This window comes from Bidens hawaiensis, unplaced genomic scaffold (assembly GCF_021521415.1).
Source record: "Bidens hawaiensis isolate Kalapana, Puna unplaced genomic scaffold, B.hawaiensis_p1.1 tig00001575_1, whole genome shotgun sequence".
In the NCBI taxonomy this organism is placed as follows: domain Eukaryota; kingdom Viridiplantae; phylum Streptophyta; class Magnoliopsida; order Asterales; family Asteraceae; genus Bidens; species Bidens hawaiensis.
The window spans coordinates 31,516-59,387 of NW_027491088.1; the positions used below are offsets into that span (position 1 = coordinate 31,516).

General features: G+C 35.0%; 3 protein-coding genes and 2 pseudogenes across 4 annotated transcripts; 1 reads left to right on the top strand and 4 right to left on the bottom strand.

Moving 5' to 3' along the window:
* Window positions 1–2,682: 2,682 nt before the first annotated feature.
* On the bottom strand, window positions 2,683–6,761 carry LOC143586977 (uncharacterized). The gene is made up of 9 exons (XM_077068395.1): window positions 6,584–6,761; window positions 4,756–4,947; window positions 4,565–4,662; window positions 4,197–4,251; window positions 3,934–4,119; window positions 3,592–3,839; window positions 3,425–3,515; window positions 3,118–3,334; window positions 2,683–3,038 (listed from the first exon to the last, which is right to left on the bottom strand). The coding sequence occupies exons 1-9, from the start codon at window positions 6,716–6,718 to the stop codon at window positions 2,827–2,829; spliced, it is 1,434 nt and encodes a 477-aa protein (XP_076924510.1). The 5' UTR covers window positions 6,719–6,761; the 3' UTR covers window positions 2,683–2,826.
* A 2,119-nt stretch (window positions 6,762–8,880) lies between these two features.
* LOC143584875 (putative inactive receptor kinase At2g26730) lies at window positions 8,881–10,214 on the top strand. Its single transcript, XM_077066809.1, has 2 exons — window positions 8,881–9,373; window positions 9,661–10,214. Exons 1-2 carry the CDS (start codon window positions 8,881–8,883, stop codon window positions 10,212–10,214), a joined length of 1,047 nt encoding a protein of 348 aa, XP_076922924.1.
* A 491-nt stretch (window positions 10,215–10,705) lies between these two features.
* LOC143584884 (pollen-specific leucine-rich repeat extensin-like protein 2 pseudogene) lies at window positions 10,706–11,785 on the bottom strand (annotated as a pseudogene).
* An 893-nt stretch (window positions 11,786–12,678) lies between these two features.
* On the bottom strand, window positions 12,679–18,557 carry LOC143586987 (uncharacterized). The gene is made up of 13 exons (XM_077068402.1): window positions 18,246–18,557; window positions 17,257–17,659; window positions 16,117–16,294; window positions 15,118–16,020; window positions 14,935–15,035; window positions 14,709–14,853; window positions 14,570–14,638; window positions 14,034–14,486; window positions 13,845–13,924; window positions 13,627–13,762; window positions 13,298–13,493; window positions 13,132–13,214; window positions 12,679–13,041 (listed from the first exon to the last, which is right to left on the bottom strand). The coding sequence occupies exons 1-13, from the start codon at window positions 18,343–18,345 to the stop codon at window positions 12,919–12,921; spliced, it is 2,970 nt and encodes a 989-aa protein (XP_076924517.1). The 5' UTR covers window positions 18,346–18,557; the 3' UTR covers window positions 12,679–12,918.
* Window positions 18,558–25,577: 7,020 nt separating this feature from the next.
* Window positions 25,578–27,113, bottom strand: LOC143584895 (protein JINGUBANG pseudogene; annotated as a pseudogene). Its single transcript, XR_013144452.1, has 2 exons — window positions 26,762–27,113; window positions 25,578–26,521 (listed from the first exon to the last, which is right to left on the bottom strand). The product of XR_013144452.1 is annotated as a protein JINGUBANG pseudogene (transcript).
* Window positions 27,114–27,872: the final 759 nt, after the last annotated feature.

The window sequence follows — 27,872 nt, forward strand, 5'->3', positions numbered from 1 at the left end:
TATTTTTAATATAAATTTAGTCATGGGTATTTATTATTTGATTATAGATGGTTATTATATCATTAACCAAATGCACACGTGTTTATTCACCCGTGTAATATACGCCTATACGAGTTTTTTAAGACAGACTTTTCATTGCTATGTATGAATAAAAACATTACATTTATGCAATCCTTGTAATACATGAGATTCTAAGGGGGTGTTTGGAGGAGCTTTTTAAATTGTTTTTATACTTATTTGATTTTTGAAAATCAAAAGCAACTTTTGAAAAGCTCCAATTTGAAGCTTTTAGATTTGCTTTACTAAACATTTTTTGCTTTTCAACAAACAAATAGCAAATAAGCAAGTTTTAAAAGCTCACCCAAACACCCCCGAGAGGTATATAAAAACTATTGGACTTAACCCTTGTCGGGTTTGGTTTAAATGTTTTAGTCTATTGAATTTTAAAAACACTTTATCTAAATAAGTTTTTCTTGGGTTTGTTTATAACAATGTATTATGGGCCACAGGCCACATAAACTCTTAATGGACTGTTCTTGGGTTTAGTTTAGTTTGTATCATTGTTAACAGTTACTTGATTCCAATACAATTCAGTGTTTATCATATCTAGTGTGTGTTTATTTGAATCATTATGGAGTCTCCTATGAGGAAGATGATTCCGGGAAATCCACATTGTTTATTCGCACAGAAGCAGTCGCATACTGCAAATCGTGATAAGTTGGTACCTAAGAAGAAAAGGGTAATTCGAAAATATAGATACAAGTGAGTTTCTCAACCACTAGACCAAGGGAAATAGTTATGTTAGATTATGGTTACCAACTTTTTTATAAATATAATATTTCGAAATATATAGTGTCACTCAACTTTCAGATACAAAACGTAAGTAGTTTTTTTTTCACAAATGTCGGTGAGTCACGTGACATCAATACCTACATGTGGGTCCCTCCTAGCTGAGATATAGCGACCAGTTCATTCCAAACTAAAAAATTCATGATATGATTCATCAGGTGAATGTATGTTGGAATTAATATGTTATAATAGACTCTTGGTTTTGAGTATTGTGTATCCTGGTGTTTCTTATTTTGATAGAAACAAAAGTTGATAAGTTTGTGATGAAAAATGAACTTGATTCGATCGCCTGATAAAACACTTGTGAAAGAGCTTATAGAAGAAACAATTCCATAACTGTGGTGAATAGTTGTTTTGAGTTTTTAAAGATAATAAAAAAGATACAAACTTGTATATTATTATTCACTATATATCTCAACATTTGCACAATGACAACTATATTGAACACAATGCAAAAAAAAACTGTAGTACAAATGGAATCTCAATACTCAATAGTGGTACTAATTACCGTCTAGAAACTGAAATGCATGATAACGAGAAGTAATTAAATGCTCTAATAATAGTTGGGATAAATAGGATTAGAAAGGTATAATATTGAGTGTGATTGGTTGGCTTGATGAAGAGCATAATCCAGTGCTTCCCTGATGAACACTGTTATAAACTCGTATGCAAACCTCAGCAACTGCAAACATATTTCCACTTTCCGAAGCATACTCGATCGATCTTTTCACAGCATATATACTAATATACATGCATATTAATGTATATATATATATATGTTTATGTGTGTGTGTGTTGGTGGCAATGGTCAAACTAAAATGCAATTTATATGGCTTTTGGAAGTCATGAATGGACATTTGCATATAGATTTACATGCATATCTGTCTCTCTCTCTCTCTATATATATATTAATGCACACACACATCAACACCCATAGTAATCAGTTCATGGACAAAACGTGGGACATTCAGAAACGAAATCTTATGATAATTGCAGAAATCAGACAAAGAACATCCAGATATTCCCCTCATTATGTTTTTAATAAACAAGTTTTGTCAAAAAAACAATCATATTATTAATTAGGTGTCCCTATTAATACTTGCTAATTTTATTCTTAAACTATTACACGAAACTATTAGTGAGATATTTGTTATACCAATAATTATTAAAATTTCAAAATTAAAGTTTATTAGGAAAAAAAATATTGCATACTAGTATACTACCAGTCAACCATACCTCCTAACTTAAAAAAAAATTAAAAATTTTAATTTCTAGTAAGCAAATCTTCGAATGCAACTCGCTTCTATTGATTTTCAGATACATACGGTTTTACTAAGTCGCTGTCACCTTCTCTTTAGCTTAAAAGAGACGTAATTGAAAACAATATTCATCTTTAATAATCGATAATCATTTTGGTTAGATAATACTTATCTAAAATATCTAAAATAGTTTGATATTAGGAACTTGCTATGTTAGATATCTTACCAATAAAGATAAGATTGCGTAACTACTTATCATTTCATTTCAAAACTTCAGTTTCTTATCTAAAACAGCTTGATATCTTTCTTTGTTGTTACCACATCTATAAAAGATATCTTAAACTTTCAAGAGTACCATGAAAATATTTTAATAATGAAATCGATGTCATCGCGATTTACAAAGACATCCAGACCCATTACAAATCTGAAGTCACCCATTTTTAGGTGGCAACATCACAAAACAAACAACAAAGCATTTAAACATACAAACACGCATGCGCGCGCACCAAAAAAACACTGTAAGCCGTAAGCAACTAGTAACAAACGCTTCAACATTCAGAAAAGTGTATACGACTTACAAATCAAACTGGAAGTACGATTTTAAAAGGTATCGTCTTTTTAGGTTACTAGCAGGAGTCCAGATTCATGTGTAAAAATCAGATTTGCAATCCCAAACTAAGATCATAAACTATGTACAGCACAAGAAATTTTGAATAACCTAAACAGCAGGCATTGAAGTAGTTAGAATGACATATGCCAAGAAATGCAAGCCGTCCTGGATTTTACCCACAGCAGTTGTCCGATTAGCATGTAGATCCTCAGAATATGAGTTGACTTTATCTTGAATTGACTTTTCAGATACAATTTCAGAGGAATCAGCAGTAGCAGATTTGATGGCGGCTGCATAAGCTTCTGCTACATCTGATATGCCTGTTATAGTCGATTAAAATTGGAGTTATTAATATCTTGCAATAATAATAGAGAATATAAAAAAGAAAAATATTTAAACCTGTCACAAAACTGATGGCAACTGCCTCGAGATATCCAGTCATTGATTGTGTTTTCAACCTCATTGTTTTAGCTTTTTCAACAGAATCCTCAGGCCATTCAATATTTGCAATATCCTCCTCATCATCAGCACTTTGGCCTTTGTTTGCATTGTGTATAACTGATTTCCCAAGGCTCAGAAGTTGAGAAACCGCAATGCAGCACATTTCTGAAAGTCTCTGCACACAGAATCACAGATAATAATAAAATAATTACTTTTCATGACTACATGATGTAAAATTATCTTTTTCTTTGAAGTAAAAATTTACATGTATGCCTTCAGAGTGAAGAGAATCTAGTCTGCCACTAGTTCTTTGAACAATATCACTTGGAGACAGTCCCGCTAAGGCATTCGCAAAGCTGCAAAATATCATTTAAACCATTGTGATAGATTATTACTTTAACATGACAAAAGAAGATGAAAAGACGGTATTACCCTGCAGCCATTTCTGCAGCTTTGCTCACACTTGAACTGTGAAAACTCTTGATCTCATCATGAGTGCTATCATTAACGTTCTTTCCCTTTTCTGATTCTTGTTTGTTTCCATCAGTTACAGTGTCCATCATCAGCATTTGTTGGACCTCTTTAAGCTTTACATCATATGTGGATTTTTCTTCTGTTGACAGCTTTGCTTTTCTTCTATTAAATAGCAGTGCATAATGATTTGATAACGCTTTGAGTTCCTACAAGTCAATATTATAACACATGCTTCGGTTTGAACTTTGAGAAAATAATAAGCTGTTTTAACATGAACAAGTTTGATAAAAAAATATATACCTCCAACTGCTCTGGACCTCCATAGATGTAAAAGCATCTGTCAAAAGTGACCTCTTCTGTCTCATGTCCAGTTTCAACCCCATTTTTGTCCACTTCCATGCCAGATTCTGTGATTAAAAGATCCACCGTTTCTTTTCCAACATACTCAAGCACTTCGATGCCCTTAGCAGTAAAAGCTCTTCCAGTCTATTGAATCAATCCATTAATTTAGTTATGGAATATACAATTATTTTGAAGAGATACAAACAAGGGTTCGTGCTAACCTCTAAAACAGAACCTGCTGCAGGTAAACCACCTTGTTGTATAGAATTCTCTAACCTGAAAAAAAACGAATAAGAGTAAATGGATTGATATTTGAAATTACCACCGTTGATGAAGATACTTTTCATACTTTCTTATAAGTGATTAACTCATTAACCCCAAAAAAATGTAGACTGATACAATTGATGTAATTTAACTGATACTGATATACTATGAATCCTAATACGACGATATAACCCTAATATCATCATAATTATAATAATAACAATAACATTGTCCAATGATAACCAACAACAGCATATGTACATAGTCATGATCAAGAACCATGGTCCATAATAGCAATATGCCAATATATTCAGTATTGACTTACTTTTGAACAAAATCAGAACCGCCTCTCCACGCATTACCAAATGCCTGCCAGGCTCCAGAAGCAAAATTCTCAACAGAAGTGTCAATAGCCTTTATACCCTGTACCAAAAAACTTGTTACTTTTACAATTAAATGCATATAAAAGACCTTATTTAAATTTAATAAATGACGAAATAGAACATTAGAACTTGCCTGGCCAAGGATTGTGTCCTCACTGGCTTTCTCGAGTTTTTCCAGAGCAGCCTTGCGCTTCTTATCATCTTCATCTTCAGTTTCCTCGTCTTTATCAGAAGAATCTGCTTCTGGAGAATCCTCCTTAGAAGCTTCAAGCTCCTTCTGCAAGTCAGAGATACTATTTGCAGCTGTCTTAGCAACCTCAGCAGCCTGTAAATTTCATTTCTAAAATCATCAATGACAGTCTCATCTCAAGAATCTGTTAAAAGTTAATCTTGAAACGAGTTAAAATAAACTAACTAGCATTTAAATATTTACAGACATCTAGTTTGATTTAATTAGTAGTCTTGGAAGCTACAGAATCACATCTTAAGGAATAGCGGAGAATCACATCTTAAGGAAGCTACAGAATCACATCTTAAGGAATAGCGGAGTTGTCGACCTGGACCCAGACTACGTGCAGGCCCTGGAACGCCTAAATGGCGCTCTCCCAGACTTTGACATTGGCGGTTTCTCTAATATGGACACCGCCCCACCAAAGCCTCAAAAAACTTTGGCGAATGCCCTTTTTGGAAAAATCGCTCAGAGCCTGGGAGAAGTTTTTGGATTGTCCCCCCGACAGAAGGCGGTTTTTGAATGCTTACAAGGTCCTCATGCCCAAGATTTTCTGACCGTTATCCCGATTGATGGCTTGGGCCAAAGCATGTCTGCGGTCGAGTATAGGGCCATTCTTAAGTACCGTTTGATGGTCCCAATGTACCCCGAAGACGAAACATGTCCGATCTGCCGTAAGGCCTGCCTGGATAAATTCGGAGAGCATGCGGTTCATTGCAAGGAGATGCCTGGGTTGCGGGACGTTCTTTGGGACATCTTAAGGCGAGCTGGGATATCAGCTAAAAAGGAAGCCCCCGTAAACTTCCTTACAGACCCCACGGAAGGGAGATCCACTCTACGACCGGCAGATTTGCTCGTCTTTGGTTGGGCCGGGGGAAAACACGCTTGTGTTGACCTCACAGGGGTATCTCCCTTAGCTGGTTTGAGGGATAATGGGTTTGTAGCTGGGCAAGCAATAAAAAGGGCTGAAACGAAGAAGGTGGAGAAACATGCTAAAGCCTGCGAAGAGAACCAACATGTTTTTGTCCCTCTGGCTTTTGATACATTTGGCTCCTTGGCACCGGAAGCTATCCGTTTTCTAACCAGGGTCCAAAAGGTTGTGCATAGCAATGTGTCGACTCCAAAGGGGCAGGGGTATGTCTTTAACAGGTTAGGGTTTGCAATTCAGAAAGGGGTGGCGGCGCAGCTTGTTGCCCGCCTACCTGCTATATTGATGTAATATCTATGTTTCATCAGTAGAAATAAAATAAAAAAAAAAAAAAAAAAAAAAAAAAAAAAAAAAAAAAAATTAGTAGAGTTAATGTAAGTATCAGATTATAACCGAGAGAAGTAATTGTGTAGCATTAGTATAGTTTTTCTAGTATGTATAGGGTAATTGTAAACTATGTAAAGTGTGATGTTTGCTCCCATAAAATTATCGGTGTAGTTGGTGACTTCGTGTTGCTTAATAATATTACTCCCCACGGAATCATTGGCAACAAAGCTCTCAAATTGATAATATTTCAACTAATTCAGCTTCAATAATAATAATAATATTCCCCTTGTTCCAATAGAGTCCTAATTTCAGTTTCTACGTCAAGTAAACTAATAAACCAAAACGAAACCCTAGATCCTATTGATAAGCAGCTGTAATTTGAAAATGCAAAATACAAAACGAAGTAAACCTAATAATAATAACAATAATAATAATAATAATAATAATAATAATAGAATAGTTGTTATAAATGATTACATTGCGAGATATCTCTTCGGCGGCTTTCTGAAGATCGGAAAGAACAGATAACGGGGAGAAGCCCCACCCCCATCCACCGGTGTTGGTGTGTTGGTCCGCCGGTGGTTGTGTGACGTCATCCTTGTTTGGTTCCATATTTAGAAGCTTAGAGATTTGATGGCGAATGAATCGCGTGTTTGTTTGTTGTAACTTAAATGAAAGCTACTTTGGATCTTCAACTACAAGACTTCACCTTTACTACTCGTTGCTTCAACTCAACTCAACTCAACTCAACTGCCCTACCTTACGACGTCGTTTTGGGTTTCCATATGCACCACATAAGATATCCTTTTCTTTCGTTTATAAAGTTACACGTTACAACAGGAATGCTTTTTTAAACTAGCCAGTTGCCCGCGCGATGCAGCGGTGTATGCGCAAACGCAACCGGTATTAGTACATTTGTAACCTCGTCACGGTACGTGCGTAACCCGATGGTGATATGCATTTCACGCGGCTTCGTACGGACGTGTAACCAGTGCCAGTAAGCGCGTCACATAATGCCTATACGCGAGAAACCCGGTATGTATAAAAAACACCATCCATGTAATTGATGCTTGAACGCGCGGTAACCGGTGGCGACAAACAAGAAGCAAAGATGAAATGTACAGTAATTTCAAAACTCAGCACGTTTTGACGGACATGTTCCGACCCAAAAATGTTTTAACCCGAAGCCCGTTTTGACATGAACCCTTTCGATCTAAACTCATCCCGACATGAACTAAATTAACCCTTTTGTATTAACTTTTTCCAACACCATTAGCCGAACATGTCCGACCCGCTGTCGGTAATAAATGATCACGTGACATGTTAGTTTATGAAAAAATAATAAACTATAGCAATACTATACTCAAATAAAAGAGAACAAAATGCTCGATTCTATGGTGTATTTTTTTTAGAAAAAATATTAACGTGTGAAAAAGTTACGGCCGTTAAAAATCCTTGGGTAGGTGGTTTATAATTAGGGGGAAAATGTGTAACTATTTAATATATTAACAAAACTTGATTGAAGTTGAAGGACCATTATTGTATATTATTTTGGAATAAGCAAAGACTATTTTACCCCTAATTTCTTAAAATTATATGCATTGCTATTTGTACTATATGCAACAAGAGTGGTACCTCTTAAAATTTAAGAGGTCTCTCACTCCTATATTATATATAGTATAGATTAAACTTACAAGAAAACGTGACTTGTGTTTCTCCAGTTCAATATGATGTTTTGATTCTCACAAAACCAATCGGCGGTTGTTACTCGTCGGCATGATTGGTTCTTGTCGCTGATTCCATCACGAATGGCGATTCCTCACACAGGCATTTCTAATTCTAAAAGATGAATCGAACTAGACACCAGAAGTAAAATGGAATCTCTTATTTGTGAGATTTTATCGTAAATCTCTGCCTTCATAACAACTTTAACCTTTTGTCATATGTTTTAGAAAAAAAAACATGTTACTTTAGTTGATTTGACTAGTTTTAAAGCCAATTTACAAAACCTAAACCACATACGTTTACAAAAAAGAAATTCCCAAACATGCGTACGTGTACGAGTTAAGAGGAGCTAGGATTTTGTTTTTTGAGTTAAATTTTTACGTTTTAACATTCGAATTTGTATTACATACTATACTATGATAGATGGAGATTCAAGGTAAAATTTAAGTTGGTAATTATATATACTAGTCTAATGGCTAAAAGGTGTTCTTTTGTGCAGTTAGCCTTCTGGTCCAATGACATAGAGAGAAGTGATGGTTAAAGTTTGATGTCTAGTCTCAACTTTGAAACCTGACTCAAAGGGTTTTCTCACAGTTGTATGATTCCTCGATGGTGTTATTGGGTGAGTCATGCCTATAACGTCAAAATCAACATAGACAATTGATATCCCGTCTCAGAAACACTCACCAGGGTATCAGAACTGTTCCAAACTCCATTAAAAATGAAAAAGAAAAAGAAAGTGTTCACTTTGTTCTCTAATTTTTTAGTGTAATATGTTGTATACACAAAGCGAAATTTTTGGGTATTTTTAGATATATACTAAAGTACAACATTCACTTAATCTATCCTTTATATATATAATCGATGGGCATTCCATTTATATTCATGTTTATATAACCAATGACTATAATAATAATACTCGAAGATTCAATTTGCAAGCATTGTACAGGAGTGAAGGTGATTCCAAAGATTCAGATGAAAACACCTAGACTTTAACATCAACCAATAATAAATTTACATCCATCAACCAATAACTTCAGTCACAAACAATGAACACCATTCTACATTCATGGCCATACTTCTTAGTCATCATAATATTAATCCTATTTGGTTTACACAAAGCCATAACATGCATTTCAACCAAAGTTGTTAAATCCTCAAACCCGCGAATCACCAACAACCAAACCCCGATCTCGTTAGAGGTCAAGGTCACACTGCCCACACGAATCATATTCTGTGATCCTGAAACCGTTACAAAATTTGACTCGGCTGAACTTGTGCAGCTGCCCAAGAACAGGCTTGGGGAGGGCTCGTTAGGGACGCTTTATAAGGTGGTTCTTGATTGTGGTTCCATGATTATTATCAGAAAGATTTATAAGAGGGTTAGTTGTGGGAGTGATTTTGAGTATTGGGTCAGGTTTTTTGGCGGCGTTCGTGATGATCGTTGGCTGTTGCCGATGTTGTTTGGTTTTTGGTATGGTGGAGAGGCTTTTTTTATTCATGAGTATTTGTGTTTAGGGAGTTTGGAGGAGCTCTTACATGGTAAGTAGTCTACTCACTTAATTGTTCGGTATGAATCCGTGAAACTGCCCAAACCAGTCATTGATCGCATTTTGTGCACTTTTTATTATAAAAGCGAAATAAGCTCAATCCATAAAATGAAATTAAAACCAAACCATTTGTAAGGTTTGTTTTGGTTCGGTTTAAATTTTCAAATGTTTGGTTTTGGTTTACAATGGTCAAAAACCATTACTAGCAGTTTGGCTTAAGATAAGCAACCGTGAACACCATACACGAGTCCTAACTCTTAACGGATTTTATTAATGTAGGTAGCGAAGGTGTACAATTCGCACCATTAAACTGGAAAATCAGACAACAAATAGCACTAGGAGCAGCAAAAGCCGTAGCCTCCATTCACAGCCGAACCACTGAAAAAGGCGAACCACTCGTTTGCGGGGTGATCAAATCGTCAAACTTCCTTATACAAACCGACTTCTCCCCTCGCCTTTCCAGCTATGAAACACCATACCTTATATCCCCTTCCAATATCATCAGACGAAACTGTGGCCGAATGGCCCCGGAACTAACACAAACAAGATGTGTAAACAAGTTTTTCACTCGGTCATCAGATGTCTATAGTTTTGGGATTTTGATGTTGGAAATTATTACCGGGAAGAAACCTTCGGTCACTAATCTAGGTGAGTACATAGCCGAGAAACGTAAGAGAGAAGGGCCAAACGGAGTTCCTGACAGGCGAATGGCTGGTGTCACGGATAATGTAACGGCTATGATAATGATTGCGCGAATGTGCCTTTTGTCGGATCCTAAGCAACGCCCTTCGATGGAAGGCGTAGTTGAGATGATTCAATCAGCTCTTGATTAAATTTTTGTAGCAATAGTTCGATACAAGAATCAGTTGTAATCGACTACCCAGTGTGTTCAAAAACTAATCAACTTCATAAAGTGTCACATGACACATAAGATCGCATCAGTCGTATAATGTAAGGTGCATTATGTAATGCGCGCATTAGTATGCACTTGTGCACATTTTAAAGCTAAAGTTACACGTGATGACTAAGACTATGTGTTATGGTTAGTGATATTAAAAGTCATGTCACGTAGGCACCACCTAGGCAAAACAACCCTGCACGACCACACCACGCACACCCCGCTCATACGTATAACAAGAGAGGGTAAAGGAAGACATGAATGATTTGTGAATAACTTTTTAATTAGTAATCCAATACAAGTTAGCCTACAAATGTTGTTCTCTACCAAAAAAAATCTTTACTAACATAAAGACAAGTCTTCTTCTAAATTCTTTAACATCTAATATCCTTGGAACACCAATGTTGGCCGCAACAACGACGAATATTATGAGCCAGTCTTTGGTGAAGCATTTCTAAACGTCCGTTTTGAAGGCGGTGGTGGTGGTGGCGGCGGTGGTGGCGAGTTAACCATTAGTCTCGGTGGCGTTCTTTTTCTTATGTTCTCAAGGATCGTAGGATCTTTCGGCTGACACCCGATCGTTTTACAATCTACCGGGTGCGTGACCACGGGTAAACACTCTTTTTGCAGTTTTTGGTTTTGTTTTCTAGGGAAACAGTTGTAACTATCATTCATAATAAGCTTATCATTCATAAGCTTTTCACATTCATCTCCAATCTCATTAAAAAAATTGTCAAAAATTGTCATGTTCCATAACTCAGGCAGACCACAGAAGCTATCATGCACCTTCCCAGTCAAATGGTTGTTTGAAAAGTCAACTCTTTCAATGGATTTTAACCTCTCCAAACTTTTAGGAAGTGGGCCCAAGAAGTAGTTTTTACTGACATCCAAAACAGTTAAATATTTGGGCCCACCTAGTTCCTCGGGCAGGCAGCCGGTCAGCCGATTATTCGCGAAAGAAACTTGTTCTAAATTTTGCATTCGGCCAATGCTTCTTGGTATGCAGCCACTTAACTTATTATTAGCTAAAACAAGTATTGAGGCAGGTGAGTTCCCTATGTTTTTGGGCAGGTGTGACGAGAATCGGTTATTGTTCACAACGATGGCATCGACTTCCATGTTGAAAAGCTCGGGTGGTATCGGGCCTTCGAGTTCGTTAAACCGGATGTCGAGAAAATGCAAAGACGACAAGGTTAATATTGGGGTGGGAAACCTGCCCGAAAGGCGGTTGTTACTTAAGTCTAGCTCAAACAAGAGTTGGAGTGTGGAGAATGTTTTTGGGATGAGTCCACAGAATCTATTGGAATGGAGATGTAAGATCCCGAGGTCGGTTAGCAGGCCGAGATGAGGAACGAGTTGGCCCGAGATGTCTCCGAAGTTGAGGTCGACGCCTGCGACGGTCTTGATACTATCGTCGTCAAGAGCCTGGACACAAACGACCCCGTAGTAGGAACATACATTGGGGCCGACCCAGTTTCCAGTCATGTTAAACGGGTCGGAAATCATGGCCTTTTTCCATTCTTGTAATGCACAATACGCGTTCTTGAGGCGAGGGTTGTCGAACTTTAAACTTGGGTCAACGTCAACTTTTATTTCGTCAAGGAGATGGTCTATGTCCGGGGTTGGGTTAGGGGGTGTTTGTTTTGGTGCGGTTAGGCCGCGACGGCTAACGGGATAGTGAAAGTTGGTTATTGGGATGGAAAATGAGGAGGTATAAAATATGAAAAGCAGGGCTATGTGGAAGAAGAATTGCATTTTGAGAGCCAGGGTTTAGGAAATGGAAAACATGGTTTGGTTGGACCAAAGGTTTCCCGTATGAGTTGCATAACAAGGATGTTATAAATGGGAGGATGGTGTTTAATCTTGTTGGGTGGCCAATGCAATATTTGTCCATAAATATCTCTTCATCCCACAAATTATTAACTATCTCCTAAATGTGTCAAAACTAATATAGTATTTTTGTTGTTATTTGTTAGTAAATATTATTGGTAATACCGGTTTCATTCCCTTATAGAATCATGCCAGATACCCGGCCCAATACCCTTTGAGTATCGGGTTGTCGGGCTCATTAGTTTGTTAAAAAAATATATTTTTAAATTTTCAAGTACATTTTTTTTTTTTGAAATCGGGTATTGGCAATACCTGGGTCGGATTCGGGTATTGCCTCTAAAAACCATACTCTATGTATTGGTTCAGATTGGGTATAGAACCGGGTATTTGAATAACCTATTTTTGGGCATTGAAAAAACCCTATTTTTGGGGTTTTTTCGGGTTTTTTTTCCGGTATTTTAAAAGCTAGGCCAAACACCCCCTATGTAAATCCCATGAGTATATAAATTTTAAAAGATAGTTTAGTACTTCGTAGGATACAATTATAAATAATAATGGTATCGAAAAGCTAGTCGAGCAACGAACATAATTACAAAACTATGGTCAAGATGGTATGTCAACAATGTTATTTGTACTCTTACAAGCTATGCAGTATGCACAATTCTAACTACACACCTTTTGTACATTTACAACCAGACCCGAGAAACCAGTTGAACATCTAAAACCACAACAAAAACCAAACACAAAAGTTTCAAGATCTAAGCAAATGATTCCGAACTTACAACCAGAAAGTGGACAACTCGTGGAATCTACAGTTGAGGGTTTTGCTTCTTTTCGTGGACATCCGTAACAATATCATGCAGCTCAGGGAAGACGGTTATTATTACTAGTTCAAGTAATCCGTAAGCAAGTTGTTTCAAACACACTTCAGACTGCAAACAAATATTATAGTTTTATGAGCAAAATGAGAAAAAGGGTATTTTAGAGATTTGTCGATCAACATTGCATAATTTATTAATTACCTGGAGAAAATAATATACGTCTTTTGCACAGCGCTTGTATTGGTTATGACCAATCAAGCTGACCAAAGTGGAGGGCGCTCCATCTAGAAACAAAGAGGGGTATTTTAGTCATTTCATGATAAAAACATCAAAAACTATAAAAAGGTTTAAGATAGTGAATACTTACTAAAGATCATCTTTTTGACATCACTAGCTCTTCGAGCCGCCTCAAGCTGCTCCTCAAACAACCCTTGTTTGTTGACCTTACTGCCCGATGAATGTTGACTTGTGGCTAGTGGAGAATCTTGATCAGATTGGGACCCGTTTTCGTTTCGGTTTTGAGCATTTGCTCGTGTGAAGAAAACACCTTCGGGCCATAATACCTAACACAAGAACCCCTTTATTACTTACTCATTGTTTTCAATATTTGCAAAAAAAAACACTGTTGGCTGTAAGATCATATAATATATATACATATAAGGAGAGAGAGAGAGAGAGAGAGAGAGAGAGACTTACATCTTGTATCCAACGTATCCCGTGAGCCACAATATCATCTCTCCTGAGCCAATGTATTTGCCTTAAAAGCCAGTCATCGATAGCATCTTCCATCATCAACTGCAAAATTTGCTTTGATATCCAAAACACTTGCCGTCTGCATATACAACGCTTATTAAATATAATCATCAAAACAGAATAAATATAATACACACAAGTGAAAAAAAGAAACAACTAGCCTTAACCACCCTCTTCGGTTAAGCTGAAATATATTGTCTACCAAATTTAGCAACGGAACACTGACTTTAGGCGGTGTCCACTACAACAAATTACAAAAGATAACCTTGTATTATTAATAAACTTAACGAATAGCGATTACAAAAGATAAACACAAAATAATCATAATAATAATAATAATAAAAATAAACCTCATCTGGCATTGCAAGTGGGTCTTCAACACGATCCGAGGTAGATGGAAAATTAGCAGCCAAACTGAGTATCTCAGCTCGTTTTTCAAAATCTAAGCTTCTTAAAAGTTCATCATGTTTAACAACTCTAGGAGGAAACCCTTTTGAATTTAACTCGTTATCTGAATGCCACCCGTTAGCTTTTGAACTAGAACCGACTTCATTATCAGAAAGACTGTGAGCAGACTCTGAGGTTGCCTGTCTGGGGAAAGAATTACTGATTTCATCTGGTTTCCATGTTAAGCTTCGGCTTGCAGCTGAAGATGCGGGTTCGTATGTGAAAGTCGGGCCCACAACCTTCCTCATTAAACCATCCGACACGCCTTTAAACTGTCGCACAATATCGTCCACCGCATCATCCACATTCACTGCTAATGTTCTCATCACGGAGGAAGATTTCCCAAACGAGTAATTCTACAATAATGAGATATAAAAATTAGATTATGACGACATTATATTTTAAATGGTAGCTAAAAAATATAGAGAAAGAGAGACACCTTTGAAGAAATACTCAAAAAGTCCCAAACTTCATGTTGTTCCGCGACATTAGCTATAGATAAAAGATCCTGTAGAAAACAAAATACGTTTAATATTTATAATTCATATATATTTTTAAAAAAGAGTGAGGGGCCGTACTTGTAAATATTTATCAAGCTGAACGCAACGTTGATGAACAAACGCATCTTCCGTATTTGAAGAAAATATCCTTTTGGGAGGTAAATGTAACGTGTAGTTTGGAATATCCTTGAGTTGACGATGCAATCTCTCAAAGTTTCGGTATCTGTTTTTTTAAGTAAAAATGTAAGTATAAATAAAACCGTGCTCATATTAACACAAATAAACAGGAGTTCAGAAACAAAACCTTCTTTTCACAAACCACGTGTTGTTTTCAGCATCCGTGACTGCAATTGAATACACCGCAAAAGACTTTGACCCAGCTTTCTCAAAATACGCTCCTATAACCTGTATATTAAAATTAAAAACTAATAATATATTAACATATGATCATAAAGGATTGCATAATGAGATGAAGTGTACATCTTACCCGACACTTGAGCTTGGGACAATATCCTTCAATACGCAATACTTTATCAGAAACCATATTTATATTATGTGTATCCTGTTTGCCAGCATTTACACTATAAAACTCTGATATTATAGACCCGCTAACTTGCTCTGCAAATGCGGTTTCAATCACCGGTTCCGTGTTCAAATCAGAAGTACTATTTGACTTTCTAAAGGTCTTCTTTCCATTATTACCAAGAGGACTATCCTCAACTCCTGCTTCAAAAGTCAACATATTACTTTGACCACCATCAAAAGTCAAGAGGTTTCTTTGTTGACCATCTACATGAGGTTTGGGCGGGATTTGGCCTAACGTTCTACCGATACTCGTTGATGTTTCAAGCTTTTTAGGTACCATTTCCTTTCCGGTATCTTTATTATTACCGCTTATGGATTCTCGTGCAGCGCTCTTCTCAGCATTTTTCTGAGCTTTCTTTTTATAATTTCTTCCTTTAGTCCACATATTTTCAAGATTTTCAGGCTGAAGAACCTCGGTCCGTCTTTGAGTTGCTGCTTCTAGTACCCGAGCCCAGTCAGCAGCCGGTAAATGCTTTGTTTCGTCTTGAACGATCTTGTGGGGCCCGACTGATGCAAGTTCTTGTGCCAAATCAGTTTTTGGACTAAAATAATGCTCAGTTTTGCTAGTAGAAGTAACAGATTCACTTTTTGAACCTTCACCTGCCTCTTTGCAGCCCTCATTAGCAGATGCAAGAAATATAACCTCGAGCAACTCGTTAATGTATCCTGGGCTTGCAAATCTCATCACGGGTTCCATAACCAAACATGTTAAAAGCTCACGACAGATGCATCTAACTAAAGCAGATTGTGCTTCGCGTGGTTTTAACACTACAGCCACGACCGCGCCCATGATACGTTTGAGAAACTATAAAATTATAATAATTGTTAGATGATATTCATGGAACAAAGATTGTAAAAGATAGTATTTTTTAATTAAAAGCTTAAAACGCTCCACTCACACCTTGTACTCACTCTCGGGAGATAATAGAGCAGGATGAAGCTCGTTGGAAGCCATTAGATGGTGTTTTATTCTTTCGTCTCTTTCTTCAGAAGATAATGTTACCATGACTTCAGCACCGATTGCAGATTGGTTTTTTCTAAAAAGCTCTAGGTGGACCCCAACAAGATTAACCACATCACTGAGAGGATAAAATTTATTATTTTAACAAAAAGATTATAAATTCATGTAAGTTTTATTTAGGGTGATTGCTTGGATGTGCTTTCTTGAAGTTGCAATAATCATACAAATGTTAATTTAAGATATTTATAGATAAAAAATGACTAAAAAGATACTCTTATAAACGAGCAAAGCCGCTCATGAGTAATTCAAATCGAGCCAAGCTTAAACGGGCACGAGCTTGAAATATGCTTGTTAAATAAACGTGTGTGAACCCATGCTTCACTTGTGGAGAATGAGCTGGCTCACAAGCCTAAACGAGCCTATTATTAATACAATTTTATTTAATATCATATATATATATATACACATATATATATAGAATGAGTATCATCACAGAACTCGTAAATTATTTAAGAACTTGAAGGAACTCTTAACAACTAACGCTTTTTATAAAAAAATTTGTATGTTAATGTTATTTGAGTGTAGTTTTATCACTTTTTATATCTATATATACGATTACAGTTATGAAAATTAGTTTTTACACATATCTAAAATTTTTTTACATATATGATATATGTAAATTTGTTATTACATAAATTTTTACACATGTAAACTTATGATTTATATATGTAATAAAAAATTTATATATAAAATTTGGTAAAACTAGTCTCAAACAATGTTAATATATGAAAAAAATTAGGAAAATGTTTGGTTGCTATTAGTTCCTAGAAGTTCTTAACTTTTTTAGAGTTCTGAAAGGATAACAAGCTCCAATCGTTTACACCCCTTTACAAAAGTATCCTGTTGGCCAATAATTACTTCCATATAATCTCTAAATGATCAGATAATCGGAAGCAGAATCTATTTATCCTAATTCCTAACAAGTGATATCCCATTTCACGACTACAAATCCTAACAGGCAGTTATGCACATCCAAACATCCCTAAAGACCTACTAAAAACGAGTCCTAAACAAACTCACCTCGTTAACAAGTCAACAAGGTTGATATTCTTCACCCTGGCAGATATTTCAGCAAGAACATCCATAATAACCGCCTTAATAAGCTCAGGCCCCTCCTTATCCGGTGTAATATCCGTATACCATAAATCAACAACAAAATCCTGCAAAAGCTTATTAATAAAATCCTCCATTGCAGCCTCAATAACTGGAGAATCGATTTTCCTCTTCCACTTAGGCGGTGGAGGCGAAGTGGATAGCCGAGAATCATTCACATATAATTGCTTATTTCTTAAATGCGATAGATACGTTAGTGGCTCAGTTTTCTTCATCTTCCATCGAAATTCAATTTCGTTCAACAAAATTCTTGATCCCGATACCAAAAGTATTGCCATAGGAACATTCATCCACATTGATTTACTGGTGTCTGTAACAACACAACACAAGAGTTTACAAAATTAAAAAAAAAGTAACAAAATTTTCAAACTATTGACTTGTGCGATGCTTTCTTGAAAAGATTTGAATTTTTTTTTCAAGATTTGTACTAACCTACTAATTTTTCTAACTTAATTGTGCATTGCCTACGTTTAACGTTCAATCTAACAAAGTCAAATTATTTTAATTGGAAAGGGGGCATAAAGAACATATCAATGATATACAGATTAGGTTTAGATAGTTGATAAAAAAGTTGGAAACAAAATTCTTGATCCCGAATTCCCGATACCAAAAGTATTGTAGATTTGCAAGTGTTTGTAACAATACAACACCATAAATAACAAAACTAATAAAATTCACAAACTATATTGTGTGATGATTTCTTGAAAAGATTTGATTTTTTTCAAGATTTGTACTAACCCGCTAATTCTTCCAACTTAATTGTTCAATGTTCAATCTAACAAAGTCAAATTATCTTAAAAATTGAAGAAAAGGGGGGGGGGGCATAAATAACATATCAATTTATACAAATTAAGGTTAGATAATCATAATCAATAACCAGAAAGATGGGAACTTACGAGCTAAGAAGTAAGAAACAGCAAAGATACAAAGTGCCCACCAAACACTACGAAGCTTAACCTCTTCGATCAGATCCTGTAAACTCTCCATCGCCTTCATGATTATTCAAAACCCTAATTATTAATCAGCAAAATTAAGCATTTACGGTGAAATCGGAGTGTTTATGAGATATGGGTATTGATTGTGGGTGTGATTGAAGTGTTAATCGATGAAAAAGATTGAAACTTGGAATGAAAATAATAAGTTCGAGTATGTATGTATGTTGGGTTTTGGGAGAGATGAAATCGGCGTCAAAGGTTGGGTTAGAATAAGATAATAATAAGCAGAACGTGATATCTGGTGGGCTTCTTGTTTAATTATCAATCGGCTGCTGCGTTATCTGTTGAATAATAAGTTCCTGATTTTAGTGAATCTTGATCTTCAGCCTAAATATCAAGATTGTAATTTTCGGAGGGTGGGTTTGATACTTTGGGTGTGTTTGGGATTCTTATTTTTGTGAAAGGGAGGTATTATGAGTTTTTAATAAGGAGTTTTCAAAAAAATGTTTGGATTAATATAAGGCAATAAGTTGTTTTTTAAAATGTGTTTGATTTAACTTATTGATGTAAAATGACTAAAAGGGACATTTGATGGCAGAGGTAGATGGTTAAAGAGCTCGGTGGAATGGTGGGATGAGAGTGTAATGGGAAGTTGTATTGATAAGGAGATAAGTTAGGAAATCCTAACTTATTGAAAACTTATATTTTAGCCTAATAGATAAGGAGAAATTAAAGATGATTTTTGTATTCCCAAACACTATTTTAACAAAAAAAATAACTTATTCTATCATAATAAGTTATAAGGAGAAGAAAATAAGGAATCCCAAACACACCCTTTGATTGACAGGGAGTAAGTTTTTATTTTTTATTTATTATTACTTTTTTTTTCCAAGCGGCCGACGAATCGTTTAAATTGGCTATTAGCTAAATTCATTTTATTGCCTGATAAAATCTTTACTTAAAGCCAATGTTCGTAAACACTTGCCTGAAGGCACAACATTGCGGTGATAATACATGTTCAGTTCAATTATCCAACTACTTAACATGGGTCATATGGAGTACCAAGTTTCTTCTTTACCGCTTCACCACCGTCTCATTGATTTGTTTTTATTTAAAGAAAAATCGTTCTATGTGTTTTTTTTTTTAGTTTTAATTTTATTTTTAGTTTTTTGTTTAGTTTGAATTTTGATGCATATTTTGCTTAGACTTGATTTAACAATTAAGCAATTTGATTTATATGAAACTAGTTGTTTTCAATTCGTGCGATATGTTAGACCATCCTCATTCACAAACTAACTTAACCCAATTTTTATTATAAAACTAATTTTTCTCTCTTCAACCTGCCCAACCAAACCCAACCCAACTTTTCACACTCATCGGCAACCCAACCTTAATTATTATTTTTTTTGTTAAATAAATACAATTTATAATTGCTATTTTTTTATTGAAAGTGACTAGAAATATAAAAATAAATTTTTAATAAATATACAATATATTTAATTTAAATTATTTATAAAAAATTAAAATTATATATATGCTCAACCAAATCGTTTTTTTAAAGCGATGTGAGCTTCTCTGTTGGTCATATAACCGGATAAACTTCCAATTTGTTGCGTAGAATATTGAAATGTTTTTTCATCATCTTCACTTTAGCTTCCTGTTGCCCGTGAATATTTACTTTGTATTAAAAAAAATATATAATTTTTTATAAACACTGTTTTTAATAAAATTTATACCGGTGTGTTCGCAAAAATAAACTGAACAAGACTGTGTTTTTAGATTTTTTTTTAAAACTTAATTATTAAAAATTATTATAAAAAATCAATATTGTAGTTAAAACTAATTAGTGTGTAAAGAAAAGGAAAAACAAATTAAATAGAAGTCTAATTAAATAGTGACATGTGGTAGTGAGTGAGCTTGCAAATTAGTTTGTTGTGGTGAACCGGTTTGACCCATTTATTTGATTTTTTAATTTTTTTTAATTTCAAATAGTAAGACAAACCATGTGTGGTTTGCTAATAGAAGTGGTCTTAGGAACTTACTCAATATGAGTACACTTTGTATAATTTTATAATAATTGTGCAGTTGACTGGTTGTTTGTGTAATTTAGTGCAACTTAACGTCTTAACCTGAGGTTTATAATTTATAATATTAAAAATAGTGGTTAATTGTGTAATTAATTAAACTTGATGGTTACCATATTAAAAGATCGTGAATTTAATTGGATAACTAAACTAAAGTTATGGGGTAAAAATGTAAATAGGTGTGTAGACTTTAGAGTATCATTTATGATATTGTGTAAACTAAACGGAACTTGTGGATATGATATGTAAATATTGATACAAGTTTTATTTTATTTTTTTCCAAAAACAAAGATTTAAAATACAGTGTGTCGTTGTGTCTGCATTTCGTTGATAATAATCGAGAGGCTTACAATTGGAGTTAGGCGCCGCCCAACAAGTGACAAATTTTGATGAAGTATCACTTGGATGTTGGGGAGATCCGTAAATATGTGATTCTAGAATAAGTAAGTTCTTCTCTATGACATATTCCGACTCTTATCTTGGAGTTAATACTATAAATCATGGATGACATAGAGTCTCTCATCGATAATTGTCCTTTCAGTTGGGTCTTCCAAGCAAGCCTTGCGAAGGCAAGCCCCCTTTCTTACGCATCAAAGACTTTATTATTATATATTTAAACTATCATTTAGCTTTTGTAAGTTAGTTTTTTTTATAATGCAAGTATATATTTAAGTCTCTACAAGAAACAGACATACATAAACTAACGAGATGCATTTAGGTTCTTTTGTTTTGTCAAATGAACACAACTTTTTGTTAATGTTAGCATATTTTCATTAATAAGAAATGTCCGCGAACTTTATGTCGAACAGTTCACCATAAATTAACATAATGTTTGGTCTATTTACAAGCCTAGTGTGTTAGCTCTTTTATTAAATATGCAGATGCACACGAATTTTATACCAAACGGTTTACAAACAATTTGTTGAGTATTTTAATTTGATTACAAGCCAAACGTTAAGTTTGAAGATTGCAAAGTAATAGTGTCCACGTCTATAATTCGAATTGCTCCATCCTCGTGTTTTTGTTATAGCAACATTTATATTTTTAACTTTTATAATTAGTTTTTTTAAGGTATTGTTTTATAAAATAGTAACCAATTTTGAAAGTTGTTTCAATCAGGTCACTGATAAAAACTTTTGTTCCAATCAGGTCATTGAACTTTCATTTTTGTTCCAATCTTATATATTTTACCTGAATAGCAGGTAATTTAGGTTTTTTTTTTTTTCAATATTTTTATTTTCCATAATAACTTTTAAAGGTTGCGAAACTTAATAAAAATACGAAATATAATTTTAAAATTTCAAAAATTTTCAAAAAAAAAGTTCGGAAAATTGCAATAAATTGCAAAAATTGAGAAAAAAATATAAAAAAATGTTTAAAACGGGTCGGAACGGGTTAGGGTCAATAGGTTCGGGTTAGAACGGGTCAAGGTTGGAACCGGTCAAAACGGGTTCTGGGTCTGTGTTTTTTTTGGACTCACGAATCAGCGCGTTTTCAACACGTTACAACTCGTTTTAACAGCAAACTCTCGTTCAAGCGATTTTTTTCAGTTCGTATCAGCACATAACAGCTCGTTTAAGCGATTTTTCAGTCCGTGTCAGCACCTAACAGCTGGTTTAAGTGATTTTTGAGTTCGTTTCAGCAACAAACAGCTTGTTTAAGCGATTTATGAGTTCGTTTCAGCACCTAACAGCTCGTTTAAGACCTAACAGCTCGTTTAAGCGATTTTTCAGCTCGTTTTAGCACTTAACAACTCGTTTAAGCAATTTTTCAGTTAGTTTCAGCATCTAACAGCTCGTTTAAGCGATTTTTCAGCTCGTTTAAGCACCTAACAGCTCGTTTAAGCGATTTTTCAGCTCGTTTAAGCACCTAACAGCTCGTTTAAGCGATTTTTCAGCTCGTTTCAGCCCCAAACAGCTCGTTTAAGCGATTTTTCAATTCGATTCAGCACCTAACAGCTCGTTTAAGCTATTTTTCAGTTTGTTTCAGCACCTAACAGCTCGTTTAAGCGATTTTTCAGTTTGTTTCAGCATATAAAAAAATGGGTCAAAACGGGTCGGAACGGGTTGGGGTCAACACGTTCTGGTTAGAACGGGTCAAAACGGGTTTCGGGTCAGTTTTTTTACCAACGAATCAGCGCGTTTTCAACACGTTACAGCTCGTTTAGACCCATTTAAAAATTTTAAAAAAAAACTAGATTACCTGCTATTCAAGTAAAATATTTAGTATTGGAACAAAAATGAAAGTTCAATGACCTGATTTGAACAAAAGTTTTTATCAGTGACCTGATTGAAACAACTTTCAAAGTTGGTTAATATTTTATGGAGCAATCCCTTTTTTTAATGTAAAGGAAAAGTTAATGGTTTCAAATGAAACATGTGTGGGTGAGATGGCAAGCACATGACATGACATAATGACTTGGATTTGGTGTTGATATGTTAATAACATGGCATTTAACAAAATATTAGTATAATTCAACGTTATTTTTTGCATATAAAATTATGTAAATCGTTCTTATTCTTAGCACTGGTTATACCCATGATCGTGTTAACAATCTCAAGGTATCCTATATGAGCGTCTCAGCATTTTTTGTTTTGTAGAAATTTGAGTTAAAACTTTTGAATTTATAGATTGAAGCATCAATGCAAATAATATATGACAAATAACATATGGTGTATTCAAAGCGATTTTATTTTCTAGCAGTTGTAATATATACTTGTATATAAAAAATATCTATGTAGTACTAAGTTATGTTTAGGAAGTTTTGGACATATATATAATTGACTAGTAAAAGTTATTTATAAGTTGCTTGAAACAAATATGACAGTTTCTAAATTCTATAACGCACTAAAATATGATAATAATATTTAAATAATTTATTAACTTTTCATAAGAAAACAAAATATTAATATGACCACTAAATCTTATTATATAATAACATAGATAATGCAATTAAATTACTTGAAATAATTAACGAATGTATAAAAAGTTAGTGTCAAACACCAATAAAACCAAGTGCTAAAAAATCGGTATCTTCAATTGATTACGTTTGAGGTCACCGGTCATAGGCCATTAGATTGAGTTAAGCATGAGTAAACAAATATAATTCTATTGATAGTATAAGCGATGTGTGTCGGGTTTCATGAGAAGAATAAATGAAGATAGATATATCAAATCTTTCGATAACGGTGGGGTGGGCAAGGCTCCCCCATGCCCTTTTTTCCATCACGTCCCTGGTTTCTCAAAACCCACTCCTAATGTCCTTATAGTTAATTGATTATTGTTTTATTTATTTGAATATTATAAGTAAAATAAATGGTGCAATAGATATTTGTGTGCAACTTCACGATCTCTAAATATGCTAGTTCTTGACTAGGTTGAATCTTGAACTTGAAGCATCAATGCAAAATACAATGGTAGCAATATTCCCAGATTACAAACGTTCGTATAAAAAAATTATTATCAAAACTTGACGAACTTAACAATGAATAAGTTAACTTGAAATTTTGGAGGGACAGATAAAGGTTTAATGTGTAGAATATGTGAGTATATTTTTTTTAATAAAGTTTCAAAACTTTTTTTTAACATTAACTTGATCAGTCATATAGTGGTTGAACCTTATAACGTTTTATTTTATTATATTTGCTTTCCGTGGTCCAAAAAACGTGTCTTGAATTTTTGTTTTTTCCCAAATAATCTTGCGGTTAAATATCAACTTAGGCTGACTAGAATGAGTTCGCCACCTATACCGAAAAACTTTCAAAATCGATTGGGGTGGGTTGATGTTCTTGTAGACTGTAGTACCTTTTTTTTCCTTTCATTTAGTCTTTGCATGTCCGTCTCGTGGGTAAGCTAAATAAAGCAATGGCTTTAGGCCTCTGGTTTTATAGGGTCTCAATCTTAAATAGAAGTTATGTATTATGAGATTTTGAAAGTCTTCTTTTAGAATTATTAGCTCATTGAGAGGTCACAGATCAAGGAGGATTGCTTCATATCCTTTATCACTACATATCATCTATATTCTATAATTTTTGTATACTTGCTAGCGCTATACGCATAAAGAAATTAAAAATGCCTAAACATTTTAGTTAGGTTTAGACCTCCAAGACGTTGAGCTGTCCCTAAGTCCTTGGTTGTCCTTAACCCACTTCGAATGCTCTTAATAGATAATTGGTTATTGTTTATTTATTTCGAATAGTTTAGAACTAAACTATTAGAAATTTTAGTATATCCTGTTCAAATGCTTGCCAACGAAAACATCCTATTTGTCTTTTTTCCTCTTTGTTTAATAGAATTTAACAAAATGGTTCAGTGACCCACGAACTAGCTTACGTTTTTTATAAGCCGAGCTCGAGTTCTAAATTTTGGTTTGTTAAAATAAACGAGCCAAGCCTAGTTGGCCCATTCAACATCATACCCGAGTTTAAGCTTGCTCGACTAGTTTAAACCCTTACAACCAATAACTACAATTATCTTTGTGATAAAAAGGTATTCAACTTTACTTCAGTGGTTTCAACGCTATGTATTGATTCGAATGCCTTTATAATAAGCATCATAAGCCTCAAGATGTGGGTGGGTTTGGGCACACACTCTTTTTTCATATATGGGTTTTGATGGCGTGTTGTCTTTTGATTCATGACTTTCTATATATCAAAAGAAGGAAAACTTTTGTTATACACAACTTATAATCGCACGTAACTTATATATGATCCATGTCCCCATCATTGGTCCTTATCATCGACACAATTACACAATCAAAATGAACTATGCACGAGTTCATCTCGTATAGATACATGTATTTACACATGATATACCTTATATGCTTGTAAGCTCTATAAATACAACACATCTTACAAAAATTACTGTCTTTTATTATATGTACTATTTGCTACCAAAATCTTATAAATCATGTCTCCAGTCATAACTTTCACTGGACCCTATGCAATATAATGTCCCAATTATTACATCATTTATACACATGTTATTGAACCAACCTATTAATGTCAAATTGTTCATCTATACAATAAACCAATAATTACATCATATATGCCATGCCTAGCACAATTCAAATTCAACCCACATCCACCACTAATTTCAATTCCAAAAGTCTGTAATCTTTCTGTAAATGCTTCCATATTTCAAGTGTACACCACCACAAAATTCTACATAGGTCCCACAAACACCACCCACACTCTCCCACGGTGGCGCGTTAGTTCCACCGTTTCTCCGACAACCGCCACAACTTCACCGACTTATCCAAACTACCACTATACACCACCCATTCTCTATCACCACTATCCTGCTCATGTTCCTGCTCCTGAACTGCAAGACACTTAATCGGCCCATCGTGCCCAGTCAAAACCGAAAGGCACGAATGAAACCCGCCGCCTTCCCTTCGCCAAACGCAAATACACTTATCCGCGGACCCACTAAACACCAGCCGGCCCGCGGCAGCTAGACAAAGCACTGCTTGCTTATGTCCTCTAATAACGCCACCGTGGGCCAGCGTGTGTTTTCTCCTTTCCCAGAAGTTCAGCAACCCGTCTGAACTTCCAGCGTACACAACTGCGTCCCTGGCATTAACTGCCACGGACGTAACAGCCGCGTCTTGGTTTAATAAACTATAAACCATCATATGCTTTGTTTCCTTCCCAACCAACTCCCGCCTCCACACCTTCATCGACCCATCAGCCGAACCCGAGAAAACGAAACCGTCAAACCCCGTAACAACCGAGTTAACCGCATCGTCATGCGCGTTAACGGATTCCATACATTTGGAATCTGAAAGTCTCCACACTTTAATGGTTTTGTCCCAAGAACCCGAATATAATAACCCGTTTTTCTCATCCAAACTCATGCATGAAACGACGTCGTAATGCTTAATCCATGGAACGTTACGGTGACGTCGGACTTCCACGTAGTTTCCGGGATTCATGGAGCTGATTATGAAGTCACGTGTGGTAGGTAAACTACCCACCCGTTTATACGATTTCTTCGAATCCGAATATCTCCATACCCGAATTTTACCGTCTTGGTGACCCGTGAATATTTTCTCGCCCGAAATAATAATCTCTTTCACCAATCCGCTGCTGGATTTAAACCCCGAAAACTCGGATAAGTTTTTCCAAACACGAATGTTTCGTGAATCCGAACCTGTGCATAATAATAAACCAGGTTAGGTTAGATACCCTTGTGTTACACTGGTTTAATGACATAGTATGAAATAAATAAAGATGACCAATAATAATAATAAGAGTCTGGATCAAATATAAATAAAATGATAGAATAATTATATATACAAGTAGAGTAATTATGTAATTAGTAATAATTACGTAATAAAGTAATTCCATAAGTTGAAAAGACGCAATGTGAAATAAAAAAGTGCGTCTGGACCTGTGTATAATAAATCTCGATATGAGGCGAGTGAATAGACGTGTCCTTCTTCGCGTACTAACGAGCCGATTAAGCCGGTGGAAGGCGGAAGGGTTGGGTCACCAGCAAATGAAAAGTTCCACGGGGATTTTGTAAAAGGCGACGTTTGGTGGACTGGGGACATGAAGTAATTAACCGGAGACGCATTTGGAGAATTGATTGGACTTGGATTAATCGAGACGTTGCTATGGCTGTGATGTGAACGACTGCTGCCGGTGTCATGTTGGTCTTGATCGGTTGTGACTAGAATGTTGGGTTCGGAGCTATGAAAATGAAACAGTGCTCCGAGCTTGGTCTTCTTGTTCTTTGTCATGCTAACTAATTTGTTGAATAATCGGAGATAGAAGAAAATAAAGGATGGATATATAGAAGATTCGGTGGCTTGAACCGGCGTGTCTACACTTGGTTTGAAATAATATCAACTAGGTGTTATTGGCGTATAAAAGTCGAAATGAGTTGAAAACTTGGTGATTTTCTTTGACCGTTTTTTTATCTATCAACTTGGCAAGCTTTATGTATTAAATTCACAACTTTTATTTATTGGTTTTATACTTGTATACTTTAAGTGAAATATATAAAAGTGTATACATTGTATTCGGATATTATAAACACAAGTTTATCTAGTTAGTGATCAAGTGATAGAGATAAAGTCTTTAAACACTTAAAAGGTTATAATTCAATATCTTAAAAGTAAAAAAATATTTCTTTCTATAAAAGATATTATAAATACAAACTTGGATCTAAGAAACGGGAATCGTGACAAGATTCAACATGATAAGAGAATACGCTAACTCTAAAACTGAAAAACAAACCCACCAATATGTAAAGAAAAGTCAAATAAAATCTAACACAAACATAAAATGAATCCAAACATCAAGTAAAAAAACGGAAGAATATATGAAAAAAATTAAGTATTTAAGATTACTAATTATTCATCATTGCTACTACGTATAAATGAAAAACGAGGTTACTGTCTACGTCCACGCCCAAGTAATTAAGTTAAAGGTTGTATTTTGTTCGTAACTTTATATTTTATAAACTCTTATTTGTTTATGATATTATTTAATCATTT